At 59.3% G+C, this 12,798-nt stretch overlaps 3 protein-coding genes across 3 annotated transcripts; 2 read left to right on the top strand and 1 right to left on the bottom strand.

The window, feature by feature from the left end:
• Positions 1-728: 728 nt before the first annotated feature.
• Positions 729-2,296, top strand: D7B24_003048 (uncharacterized protein; the record flags this gene model as incomplete). The annotated part of the gene is made up of 2 exons (XM_028637242.1): positions 729-2,046; positions 2,115-2,296. 2 exons carry the CDS (start codon positions 729-731, stop codon positions 2,294-2,296), a joined length of 1,500 nt encoding a protein of 499 aa, XP_028497450.1.
• A 349-nt stretch (positions 2,297-2,645) lies between these two features.
• Positions 2,646-7,648, bottom strand: D7B24_003047 (uncharacterized protein; the record flags this gene model as incomplete). The annotated part of the gene is made up of 3 exons (XM_028637241.1): positions 2,646-3,637; positions 4,970-6,546; positions 7,399-7,648. Coding segments are annotated over 3 exons (2,819 nt in total), but the record flags the coding sequence as incomplete, so codon positions are not given.
• Positions 7,649-10,305: 2,657 nt separating this feature from the next.
• Positions 10,306-12,603, top strand: D7B24_003046 (uncharacterized protein; the record flags this gene model as incomplete). Its single annotated transcript, XM_028637240.1, has 1 exon — positions 10,306-12,603. One exon carries the CDS (start codon positions 10,306-10,308, stop codon positions 12,601-12,603), a length of 2,298 nt encoding a protein of 765 aa, XP_028497448.1.
• Positions 12,604-12,798: the final 195 nt, after the last annotated feature.

The following is a 12,798-nucleotide window of genomic DNA, read 5'->3' as shown; positions in this document are numbered from 1 at the left end:
TCGTGGCCTCAGCATCTGACCTTGTCTCAGCTGGGGCATGTTTCATTTATTTAACCCCACGCTTTCGGATCCTCACCACCAAACCTTTCGACCCCGACGTCATCTGAACAGCCCCTCATTGCCGGAAAGCCCGGGGACACGGTCAAGCTAACAAGCCCCTCCCGGGGACAACACTGACGTGCATGAGATCTACAACAGGGACACCGCGGCTCTCCGAGAGTATCTCAAGATTTTGAATGCTCTATCCAGCCATTCGTATCCACCGATCTTTCACCGTTTGCCTGCTGCACGCACAGTTTGTTTCGGACGACAGCGCTTCCCTGTCGAACCTGTCGAGTCCAGATGTCCACGAGATAATGCTTGTCCCTGTCAAAAACCATGTCAGTGGCTGGGGTGGTGAGAGAGAACCAAGGCCGAACGAACTCGAACTGTTGGTCGACGCTGGTCGCTACTGAAAGGGGGCTGAGGCAAGGGCCAGGAGGCTTTGAGAGGTAGACCCGGAGGGGGAGGGGATATAATACAGCCTTTGAGCCCAGCAATACATTCCTCGCTGATGGTTCTACTCCTATATCAGCACCGTGGGTAAAGAACACCAGACGTGGAAGTTGTACCTGAAAATCGAGGTGATCTTCGCTGGCCTCCCGTCGGATCTCTCCCCAATCCCTTTGTCTTTCAACACGGATCCCCCTCCATCTCTTGTTCAACTTACACCCAACTCGAAATACATCATGGCGGACCAGAATCCGATCCCAGTTCCCGGCACAGCGCAACACTATCCTCCGCCGGATGCGCCTGCTGTGTTGGAGTCTAATGTGTATTCTGACGCAGAGCCGTCCCGCAACCCTCATCTCCGCCGCGGTACGATGCGCAGCAACGGAAGTGTCTCTTCGAGGCGCGGCCCCAACACACCTGGCGCCGCGTTCCGCCGTGCCTCTTCTGAAGAGCCCATCAATCAGTCACAACGCGGTCCCGGCGGCGTCCGTTACGAGACGGACGAAGAGTATAGCGACCAGTACTGGGACCAGTATGGAAGCCCGCGTCACCCTGACTTCCAGGATCCTCCTTACCGGCCTGGCACTCGCCAGGGCCCCAGCCACAGCCGCTCGCAGTCCCGAGCTCGCCCGCCTCGCGCCCATCTTAACAGGCCTTTCAACTACGAGGCGCAGAATGAGAAGGGTGAGGCAACATATGTAGACGAAGGACACGAAGGCTCATTCCTCGAGGCCCGCCCGCGGTCGTCGCGCCGCCGCAACGATGAGGAGATGGGTGGCTTCGCACCGAGATATGTCGCCACCAACGACAGCGCGCGGCGCATCGACTGGAGCAGCCTGACGCGGGACGAGCGCGCCGAGGTGATGCGTCTGCCCTGGACGCAGTGGATGAACAGCGAGGTCAAGAACCACTTTGTGGCCTCGATGGGCGAGTTTGTCGGGACGACCATGTTCCTCTTCTTCGCCTTCGCCGGTACCGAGGTGGCCAACATTCAGTCCAACGTCACCGACTCGGGCGGCAGCGACAGCAACACGACGACGGGCGAGACGACGGGCTTTGACGTCGGCGTGCTCATGTACATTTCGGTGGCGTTCGGCTTCTCCCTCATGGTCAACGTGTGGATCTTCTTCCGCATCAGCGGCGGCCTGTTCAACCCGGCCGTGACGCTGGCTATGCTGCTCGTGCGCGCCATCACGCCCGTCCGCGCGGCGTGCCTCTTCGTGGCGCAGATGCTGGGTGGCCTCATCTCGTCCGTCATGGTCCGCTACCTGTTTCCCGAGAACTTCAACGTCCGGACGACGCTCGGCGGCGGCGCCTCGCTCGTACAGGGCGTCTTCATCGAGGCCATCCTCACGGCCGAGCTCGTCTTCACCATCTTCATGCTCGCCAAGGAGAAGCACCGCGCCACCTTTATCGCGCCCGTCGGCATCGGCCTGGCGCTGTTCATTGCCGAGCTCGTGGGCGTGCAGTTTACGGGCGGCTCGCTCAACCCGGCGCGCAGCTTTGGGCCCTGCGTCGTCACGGCGACGTTTGACAAGGAGCACTGGATTTACTGTGAGTGGCGTCTCGAAAGAAACCAAAGGTTGTACGAAACGGAGAGCAGATGCTAACGCGAGCCAAAGGGGTGGGACCGCTGATTGGATCTCTGATCGCCGTCGTGTTCTACAAGTTTATCAAGATGCTCGAGTACGAAATGGTCAGCCCCGGCGCCGACGGCGACCCGACCAATGATCCGACCAAGAACCCCGAGAAGCGCGCCGAGGTGGCCTTTTCGCGCAGCCTGACGAATGCGGCCAAGGTGTGAACCGACGGATGAGTACGATGCATGTCGTCCAATGCATGATGAAGGGAGGAGGGGACCTCTTAATGAATGATGTGATGGTTTTGATGAGGGTTCCCACGAGTCACGAGAGGTATGAGGCGAACGAGAGTGAGCACGTCGCAAGACATGCGGCAGACACTGTTTGGTGGAGTTTTGAGAATTTTGCTTTCTGACTTTTCATACGATGGTAAATACGAAGGGCGTGAATGCAGGGTATATAAATAGAAGTCATAAATATCGTTGAATGCTGAAGGTTTTTTTTCGCCCATACCAAAACGCCCCATTCCCATGCACCTAATTCCATGCGCCACGTCCATACCAGGACGGGTCATCACAACCGGTTGCTCAGGTTCTCGAGCCACATCTTCTCCTCGGGCGTAATGTACATGTGCTCCGGAACGATGACCTCGCCAGCACGCAAGATGAGCTCAAACTCGCGCCCGTCATCGCTACCGCCGACCTCGGTCGTCTGCGACGTGCGCGTGCTCTGGGCTTCGAGGTCGCTGTGGTCGGGGACGCCGGCCTTGGCCTCGACGGCAGCAGCAGCAGCCGCGGATGAAGAGGCCGGCGGCGGCGGCGGCCCCGAGGCGCGGCGACGCGTCCAGGGGCGGACCTGGGCGTGCAGGTCCTCGGGCGTCCACCAGTACATGGGGAAACGGCGCTGGACATTGTTGACGAGCAGGGCGGTGACGAGCATGAGGGCGCAGCCGAGCATGACGACGGGGACGAGGAACCAGCCGAGGTCGAGGACGCTGTCGTCGACGACGGCGAGCAGGGCGGTGGCGCCGGCGGGCGGGTGGACCGTCTTGGTGAGGGCCATGAGGGCCGTGGCCGTGGCGCACGACAGGGCGCCGGCGACCCAGCGCACGTCGGCGAAGCGGGCGGGGCCGGCGAGGAGGAAGAGCTTGGCGATGGAGATGCCGGTCAGCGAGGCGAGGAGCTGGCCGAGGATGGCGTTGCGGGGCTGGGAGAGGGGGCTCTCGATCGAGTAGAACTCGAGCACGGCGGCGGCGCCGAAGCTGCCGACGATGATGGGGGCGCCGTGGTGGCGGAAGGAGGGCACGTGGTCGGACACGAGCTCGATGACGGCGATGCCGCAGAAGATGCCGATAAAGGCCCAGAGGATGAGGACAAAGTTGCCCGTGTTGTCGGGCTTCGTCTTGCGGTAGCCGAAGAAGCGGGACACGGGCGTCGGCAGGTGGCGCCAGGGGGGATGGGGGACAAAGGGGTTGATGAACCGATCAATGTCAAAGTTCCATTGTGAGGGCTGTATTCGGGTCATGGTAGCTCTGGTCAGAGAGGCACACGGCAGAGGAGCGAGGCCTTGAACAGAGGCCGGCGATGAAATCCGGGGTAAATGTGGAGGAGGGGCGGAAGACCCGATCGGCCGGTCTCAGCGGGGCAGCAAGAGGCAGGTACCGGACAGTGGACAGATAGGGCTGATGTGATGGATGATGTGATCTTTGGGGGTGGCACTATGGTAACGCCATGGTTCACAACCGCGAGATAACGAACGGCCCAAACGACGAGGCTTGTGTCAGGAGGGAGAATATGATTTCTTTAAACACCTATTGGGGTCCGCGGAGATTGGGAGACCAGGAAAAGACGGCACTATGGCGAATGCTCGTCGTGACAGAAAAGTCGTCATGGGTGACAAACAGAAACTCAAAGGGGCTTAGGAGCGTCAGTCAGGCGGCACGGCACCGGCACTGAAAGGGTGCGGCCGTGACTTCGGCCGGCCTGTGATTCGCTCGCCGTTAGCTAATGGAAACTCAAGTTGTAGGGGTCACTGGGTGCGATGCTGGGGGGGTCCCTTTCTTTGCGTGTTTCGCAGGCTGGGTGGTGTCATCCGTTGGGGGAAGCCGGCGAGAGGAGAAGCAGAGAGAGAGAGAGAGAGAGGGAGCTTGCTAAGCTGTTGGTGGAATTGGTGCTGCCGAGGGAGGGGATTCGGCTGTATGGATGTCGTGTTTGGGTGTTTGGCGTTTGCGTCTCGTCTTATTCCCAGACGCCATCGCATTGATGCTTCGACACTAGTCAGCTACTATAGTATGGTGGCCTTCGGTACGTGGCACGGGCTACGGCCAGCTTTCGGCATTCGGATTTCGGGTGGTGCTCGTTTGGTGTTGGCCAGGGAGAAATATTGCCCTCGCTACTGTCTTTGCTGTCTCGCCCAAGAAGGTTTGCCAATGCTCCCACAATAACACGGGCCCTCACCGACTCACCGATGCCAAGAGCCGACACAGGCTGGTCTCGTGCGCTACGTCATGGCTATATCACGTGATCCTATGTCTTCTCAGCTGAGTCACCATTTACCGCTATGTCAGTGTTCATCAGTGTCCATGTCAGTCGCACTCTCAGAGTGATCACGATGCACGATGCACATTGGCGGCGTTTTTCTTATGAAGAGGTGATTTAGGATAAATGCCAGAAATATGCCAGAGTCTCATGAACATGTATCAGCGAGATCCTACGTGGCCTTCCACCCGCACAGCAAACAGGCCAGCCGTCCGGTGCCACATCCCGATGTTCGTCCGAATCCGCCGTCAGCCCCCCGGAGCGCCACGGCTCGATCTCCGGCCATCTGCGCCACTTCGGCGGACCCACCTATACCGGCCTCGGGATGCCTCGGTGCTCACCTCCGTGCTTCGTGCTCACCTCCGTACTTCCTGCCCTCGTGCCTACTCCCTCTTGATGAGGTGGTCAAAGTAGTCCCCCAGAAAGTACGCCGAGCGCTTCGCATACCGCGTCTTCTCGGGGCTGTCGAAATCGATCCACGTGGCGCCGAAGCGGTCTGAGTACCCTGCAGCCCACTCCCGTGCTGAGAGGTTAGCAACATGGTCAACAAAACAGGGGATGGGGAAGACGTATAGTTGTCGGTAAAGGTCCACGCAAAGTACGACTTGATCACAACACCCTCCTGCGACGCCTTGGCCACCTCGGTCAGGTACTCGCGGAAAAAGTCGATGCGGAACGGATCCTCGAGCACGTCGTCCGGGCCCTTGGGCTTCCAGTCGTGCTCGCCCTGCGCCGTCGTCCCGTTCTCCGTGATGTAGATGGGCACGCCGTACCGCGCCCAGATCCAACGCAGCAGCTTACCCCAGCCCCACGGCGTCGTGCGCAGCCAGTACGTGTCGCTCGCCGGCCCGCGCGGCGTGCCCTCGCTGTTCTCGTCCGCCTGCTCGATGTTGCCCTTGTGGTCGTTGATGTCGGCCGGCCCGTCGCGGTGCTTGACGTAAAAGGCCGAGTACGAGTTCATGCCGTACACCTCGGAGCTGCCGAGCACGAGCCTGCTCTCCTCCTCGGTGAACCGCGGCAGCCGGTCGCCGAGCTGCGCGCGCATCGACGCCGGGTAGTCGCCCGTCTTGTACAGCGGGTCGGCGAACCAGGCAATCTCAAACTCGCGCGCCCGCTCCGCCGCCTCGACGTCGCGCGCATCGCCGGCGTCCCACGGCTCCGACCAGTTGCCGTGCAGTGTGATCATGACGGTGCCCTTCTGCGTCGGCTTGAACTCGCGCTTGTAGAGGTCGGCGGCGTACGCGTGCGCCACGAGCTCCGTGTGAGCCACGATGAACGGCTCCGTGCTCGAGTCGCCCTCGGCGTTGCGCTCGCGGAAGCTCGACCGCGCCGGCGCGTGCACGCCCGCCGCGTACCCGGCGAGCGTGTACACGCCGGGCTCGTTGAACGTGATCCAGTCCTTGACGCGGTCGCCGAAGCGCTCGAAGCACTGCCTCGCGTACCGCACAAAGTCGCGCGTGAACCGCGCCTTGTCGAGCATGCCGCCGTACCGGTCCTCGAGCGCCTGCGGCGTGTCCCAGTGGAACAGCGTCACGTACGGCGTGATGCCCTGCGCCAGCAGCCCGTTGATGAGCCGGTCGTAGTACGCCACGCCCGCCTCGTTGACGGCGTCGTCGGCGCCGCCCAGCGGGATGAGCCGCGCCCACGACAGCGAGAACCGGTACCCCCGCGCCCGGTACTTTTTCAGCAGCGCCACGTCCGTCGCGTACAGGTCGTACGACCGCACCGCGTCGTCGCCTGTGCTGCCGTCCTTGACCTTGCCGGCTGTGTGCGCGAACGTGTCCCAGATCGAGACGCCCTTGCCGTCCTTGTCCCACGCGCCCTCGACCTGCGCCGCCGCCGTCGCCCAGCCCCAGACAAAGTCGGCCGGCAGCGAGCCCGCGAGGGCGGGGTCAAACTCGAATTGCGATGCCATGGTCGTATCTCGTGTGTGTGCTCTCTCAGTCGCAGGTTCTCAGCTCTCTCTCTCTCTCTCTCTTTTGGAGAAACAGGGGCAATCCATCTGATTGAAGTAGAGCCGCCACGGCTGTCGGACAAGGGACGATCGTCAACAATGGACCCCACAACTATGTGAGGGGTCGTGGAAGAGCGGCGCCCGGGGCATGGCCGCTGCGGGATGTGCGCCGCTTGATTCGTGGGGGACGTTGAACAGTCGATGGCGGCAACCCGTCGGGTCTCGACGACCCTGGCTATCGTGCTCCTTGTCGGCCAACCGACGGCGCAAGGTTGTCGGCTCGACCTCTGCCGGGCCGTTTTCCGGGCCGTCGTTCCAATGTCCATGGGAACACGCAGGCGAGTGGGGTTTTTGACTTCTTGCTTGGCATCAAATATATGCACTCCACAGACGGTTGTGGGGTCGAATGGAGGAAGGACAATCTGTCTGTCTCCTGGGAGACTGACGAGCGGAGAAATGAATGATTCATTTGCTCTGGCCGCCTGTGCGCATGGAATCTAGAGATGGTAGAATGCGAGAAAGTCAGAATCGAGTACGCATACCCAAATCTGATCTACGTTTTCCGGCCTCCCACGACCTGGACAAGAGGTAGGACATTTCGTTCTCACAATACAAGTTGGTCTTCATGCAGCCATCAGTACAGATCCCAACATACGTAGATTAGCACGCCGATATCACAGGGCACAAAATGTATGACAGCGCAATCGCATCAATTCAAGAACGAAAAAGTCGTCCTGCTAAAGACCGCGCAAGACACACGACGAAAAATCACAACTAAACCTGGACACCCGAAGAGTACGCAACCGGCTGCTCGGCCTGCCTGTCGAGCTTGTACTGCGCGTGCTTGGCGTCGGCAATCTTGACCGACAGCTTGACGGGGTTGGCGCCGGGCGTCTCGAAGATGTGGTCAATCTCCTCGAGGTTGAGCTTGGACGTCTCGGGGAACCAGAAGTAGGCGGCGATAATCTGCAGCGTGTTGTACACAATGTAGACGGCCCAGATCTTGTACTTGAGCTTGTCGATACCTACGGCGATGCCGTAGTTGTGGACCGTGCTGGCGCAGTTCTGGAAGAGAACGTAGAGACCTGTGTTTTGCCAACGTCAGAAGAATGTAGCAGAGAGGGAAAGGGACGAGCAAGACATACCCATGCCCTTCGCACGCAGCGGCAGCGAGAGGAGCTCGACGGGGTACAAGTTGTGCATGGTGGCGATGAAGGACGCGCTGCAGACCTGGAAGCTGAACATCCAGAACAGCACGAGATACGCGAGGTGGCGGGGGTGGTCCTGCTCCTCAAATTGCCAGCTCGTAATGGTGACGCACGTCTGGGCGATGACGATGCTGATGAGGCCGGCGAAGATGAGGGTTCGTCGACGGAAAATGTCGATAATGTAGGCACCGAAAAGGGTGAAGACAAAGTATGTGGCCACCATACCGAGGTTGATGAGGAGCTGCGTCTGCTGGGTGTTGATATTGATCGTGTCAAGAGCGGGCGAAAGATAGAGACCGATGATGCCGCCGCCGTTCCAGGACTGGAAGATGGAGTACACAAGCAGAATAAAGGTACGGTACCCGGCGCCCTTGGTGAAGAAGACGCGGAAGTCCCAGACGGCGCGGAAACCGACGGCCGACGTCTCAATCGACTCGTCCATCTGGTACATCATGAGATCGACAAAGGACGAGTTGGGATCGCCCGAAGTCGTCATGTGGTCAGCGATGACCTTCCTCGCCTTCTCCTTTTGTCCGCTCATCACGAGGTAACGCGGAGACTCGGGGCAGAGGAAGAAGATGGTGCAGCACACAAAGGCGGGGAACAGAGCCTGGATGAAAAAGGCCGTTCGCCACTGCCAGTTGCTGTGCCAGTCGGATATGGCGGCCATGATGCCGATGATGGCCATGGAACCGACCTGGAAGCAGGCACCAAAGACGCCGACAATGCGACCACGCATGTGAGGGGGCGCGACTTCGGCGATGTACTGACTCGACGTGCAAAGTCTGTGAACTCTGGTGTCAGCTCGGGATGCGGTGCCGGGAAAGGAGTCTCTACTCACGCCGTGCCGAAACCAAGGACAAAACGGCCAAAGATGAGAACGCCCGTGTTGGGCGCCATGGCCTGGATGATGGCAGCTATGACTGTGAGGGCACAGCCGGCAAAGTTGACGGAGCGGCGACCCCACTTGTCGGCAAAGGAGAGGAACGGGGCACCAACGGTGGCTCCGATCGTCATGAGAGCGTTGATGATGCCGATGATGTGACCCGAGTTGCCGAACCCGTAGTACTCGTGCCACATGTCGTTGGAGTTGATACTGCTGATGACACCCCAGTCTATACCATAGCTGCGCAATTCACCGTCAGACAAGGGGTGCAAAGGCAAGGATCCAGCCAGCTACTGAGGACTTACCCAGCTTGGTTCATTCCCATGACGAGAAGGATCAGCACCATGCGGAAACCAGCCTTGGACCGCCAGGCAAAAGCCTCGCGAGACTTGTCGTTCAAGTGGTCCTCAGTAATACGGGTTGCGACTACGTCGACGACTTGAACGCCAGTCTTGTTGGCATCAGCCACGGCATCGTGGTAGACGTGGGAGCGTTCGACCTCGTTGCGAGGAGCCATGGTGGGCAACGTCAACCGTGGTTCAAGAGAAGGTAGTTGAAACAACGAGCTTCTGGTAGTTGGGAGGGCAGAGACTAGGACGGCAAAAGGCAAGAAACTCTGAAGGGGAGACAGGCCACAGCGTCTGCTATATAGTTTGAAGGATCATCCATCCTGCCCACACTCCATAGTCAGAAAAGCTTCGGGACCCTGTCATGCAGTGCAGACATGCCGAGCCAACTGCAATCTACACAATGCCTGCCATTCGAGACGCGGGATTGGGCTTCCGTGAGGGGAGCGGGGTCTGACTTTGCTCGCGAACTGTGCTCTCTCTCTCTCTCTCTCTCTCTCTCTCTCTCTCTCTCTAGCCAACCCTTTGCCTGGGCCAACCTACCTTACGTACTTCACGCAAGGCGGGCTGAGATACCCCAGCTTTGGCTCGGCTCCAACATGTCGAGCCGACGGGAATTGTCACCATGCGCATGGTACCAACCAACAAACCCATGTCGCTTTGCAGTGAATCCAGCTTCCACCCGACCTCACAAGTCTTCAGAGCGACAGGCCTAGGTCCCCTGGCGCATGGTATTCCTGCGGGGGTGGAGCGGCTTTCGATCACGATGATTCGCTGCGGATGTATCTCGCATGAGACCTAGTGGCATCCGGAGCGGCATCAAGACTGATTGGCGGCGAGCCTCTGCGGCCCGGGGACCCCACGAGCCATGGCCGAGCTAATGCCTCCATGGCTTTGGCGGGTCGTCTGGGGGAGTGGCCATTCAGCGCCCGTCGTTATAACCGGCCGGACAACGAGCATGTTCGACTGCTCGTCCATCTGGAGATGCAGCATCGAAAGCACCAAGCTCACCTGACTGTTGCATCGCTCCAAACCTAGACACAACTGATCGGTCGTCCTGCTGATCCCTGCTGCATCGAGAACCAGTCACCGTCCGTAGTTCACCAGAGGCGAGCCTCGATCACCAGACCAACCCAGATCCCAGTTCAACCAACCCCGCGCCAAAGTTCGACGTAGGAACAGGCAAAATTCCAGATCGACTCGAAAGCGCATATTGGCAGTCTCTGTCAGCTGTCACACCGGCTCCAGACTCGGGACCTCACCATACCTGTTGCCAGACAGAAAGGCTCGGCTCCAGCACCATGGACAACAGTGACCCGAATCTCACTCTTCACTATGATGCCCCTGCAGCCTCGTGGTCGGAGGCCCTGCCAGTCGGCAACGGCCGGTTGGGCGGCATGGTATATGGGCGAACGTTTACCGAGCTCCTTCAGCTGAACGAAGACTCGGTCTGGTACGGCGGGCCTCAGGACAGGACCCCCCGAGATGCGCGCCGCCACCTCGACACCCTGCGCCAGCTGATCCGAGATGAGGAGCACGCCGCCGCCGAGGCCCTCGTGCGCGAAGCCTTCTTCGCCACACCCGCGAGCATGCGGCACAGTGAGCCACTCGGGAACTGCACACTCGAATTCGGCCATGAGGCGCAGGACGTGACTGGCTACCGTCGGTCTCTTGACCTGGCCACTGCTCAAGCAACAGTCGAGTACCAGTGTAGAGGCGTCTCCTACCGACGGGAAACCATTGCAAGTTTTCCCGACAATGTCGTTGCCCTGCGCTTCTCTGCGTCGGAGCCTACAAGGTTCGTCGTAAGGCTCAACAGGGTTAGCGAGATTGAGTGGGAGACAAACGAATTTCTGGACAGCATACAGGCCGCCAACGGGCGCATTGTCCTCAATGCCACCCCTGGTGGCAAGAACAGCAATCCGCTCTCGCTCGTCCTGGGCATATCGTGCGACGCCAGTGATGAAGGAGGATCAATCGAAGCCGTTGGAAACGCCCTCGTGGTGAAGGCTTTCAGTTGCACTCTCGTCATTGCTGCTCACACGGCATTTCGAAATGCTGACCCCGAAGCTGCTGCGCGCCAAGATGTCGACAATGCTCTGAAGCAGAGCTGGCATGAACTCGTGCTGCGCCAGCGGACTGACTATGCCAGCCTCTTCCAACGGTTGAGTCTCCGCATGTGGCCCGCTGCGCATGACCTGCCGACGAATGAACGAATCGAAAAGAATCGGGATCCGGGACTTGTCGCTCTGTACTACAATTATGGGCGATATCTCCTCATCTCATCCAGTAGAGATTCGGACAAGGCGTTGCCAGCGACCTTGCAGGGCATCTGGAACCCATCGTTTGCACCACCCTGGGGATGCAAGTACACGATCAACATTAACCTGCAGATGAATTACTGGCTGGCAGCGCCTGGCAACCTTGTCGAGTGCGCGCTGCCCATGCTGGGCCTGGTCGAGAGAATGGCCGTCAGAGGCGCCAAGACGGCGAGGACAATGTACGACTGCGGCGGATGGTGTGCGCATCACAACACCGATATCTGGGCAGACACCGACCCGCAGGACCGCTGGATGCCCTCCACCATCTGGCCCCTCGGAGGCGTCTGGCTCTGCATCGACGTGTTGGAGATGTTGCTGTATCACTATGACCGGAAATTGCACGAACGAGCGGCGGTTCTGCTGGAAGGTTGCATCGTCTTCCTGTTAGACTTCTTGATCCCGTCAGCTTGCGGGACGTTTCTTGTGACCAATCCGTCGCTCTCGCCAGAAAACACATTTGTATCCAAGTCGGGTGACACAGGCATACTCTGCGAGGGTTCAGCCATTGACACGACCATCGTCCGTATTGCTTTTGAGAAATTTCTTTGGAGCACTGCCATTCTTGAAAAGGGCAATCCACTAGTGCCCAAGGTCCGAGATGCCATGGCCAGGCTGCCTGATCTGACGATCAACAACGACGGTCTCATTCAAGAATGGGGTCTCAAGGACTACAAGGAGCACGAGCCAGGTCATCGACATGTCTCTCATCTCTTCGGACTTTACCCAGGCGAGAGCATCAGCCCCGTCACTTCACCGAAGCTCGCAGCTGCGGCGAAGAACGTCCTCGATAGGAGAGCGGCGCACGGCGGCGGTCACACCGGCTGGAGCAGGGCCTGGCTGCTGAACCTGCATGCTCGACTGCACGACGCCGACGGATGTGGCGTTCATATGGACAGCTTGTTGAAGAGTTCCACGTTGCCTAACATGCTGGATAATCATCCTCCGTTTCAGATTGATGGAAACTTTGGCGGAGCGGCGGGCATTTTGGAGTGTATAGTGCAATCGCGGATCGTCTGGGGAGCATCGCGGCCGGACTGCATAGAGATACGCTTGCTGCCGGCCTGCCCAGATGCGTGGTCGGCTGGCGAGCTGAGGGGCGTGCGGGTCAAAGGCGGATGGTTGGTGAGTCTGGCCTGGAAAGCTGGTCGAATCGAGGAGCCCATTGAGCTTGAGGCAACCGACCTAGAATGCCCTGAAGTTCGTGTCTTCTTCCCTGGTGGTTCAGCAGTTGTGGTGCGGGCTACCGGGCCAGGAAAACAAAGTGTACGACAGCCATGAGGGAGAGAATACAATTCAGAGCTAGGTAGAACACGATGATTTCATCCTCACGACAAGACCGACAAATGATGTTGTTGGTCGCCCACCTCACAAGGCCGTTTATTCATGGGCTTTCACGAAGCTTCAGCCACAACACAGCCTCGCTAGTGAATTCAAGCCACCCCCGCCGCCCATGCCCCGCTATCTCCCAGTGGC

Source organism: Verticillium nonalfalfae (assembly GCF_003724135.2).
Source record: "Verticillium nonalfalfae strain VnAa140/NRRL 66861 chromosome Unknown scaffold_18, whole genome shotgun sequence".
Lineage (NCBI taxonomy): Eukaryota > Fungi > Ascomycota > Sordariomycetes > Glomerellales > Plectosphaerellaceae > Verticillium > Verticillium nonalfalfae.
The sequence above is the reverse complement of the archived record's forward strand: the minus strand, read 5'-3'. Positions and strand labels throughout refer to the sequence as shown.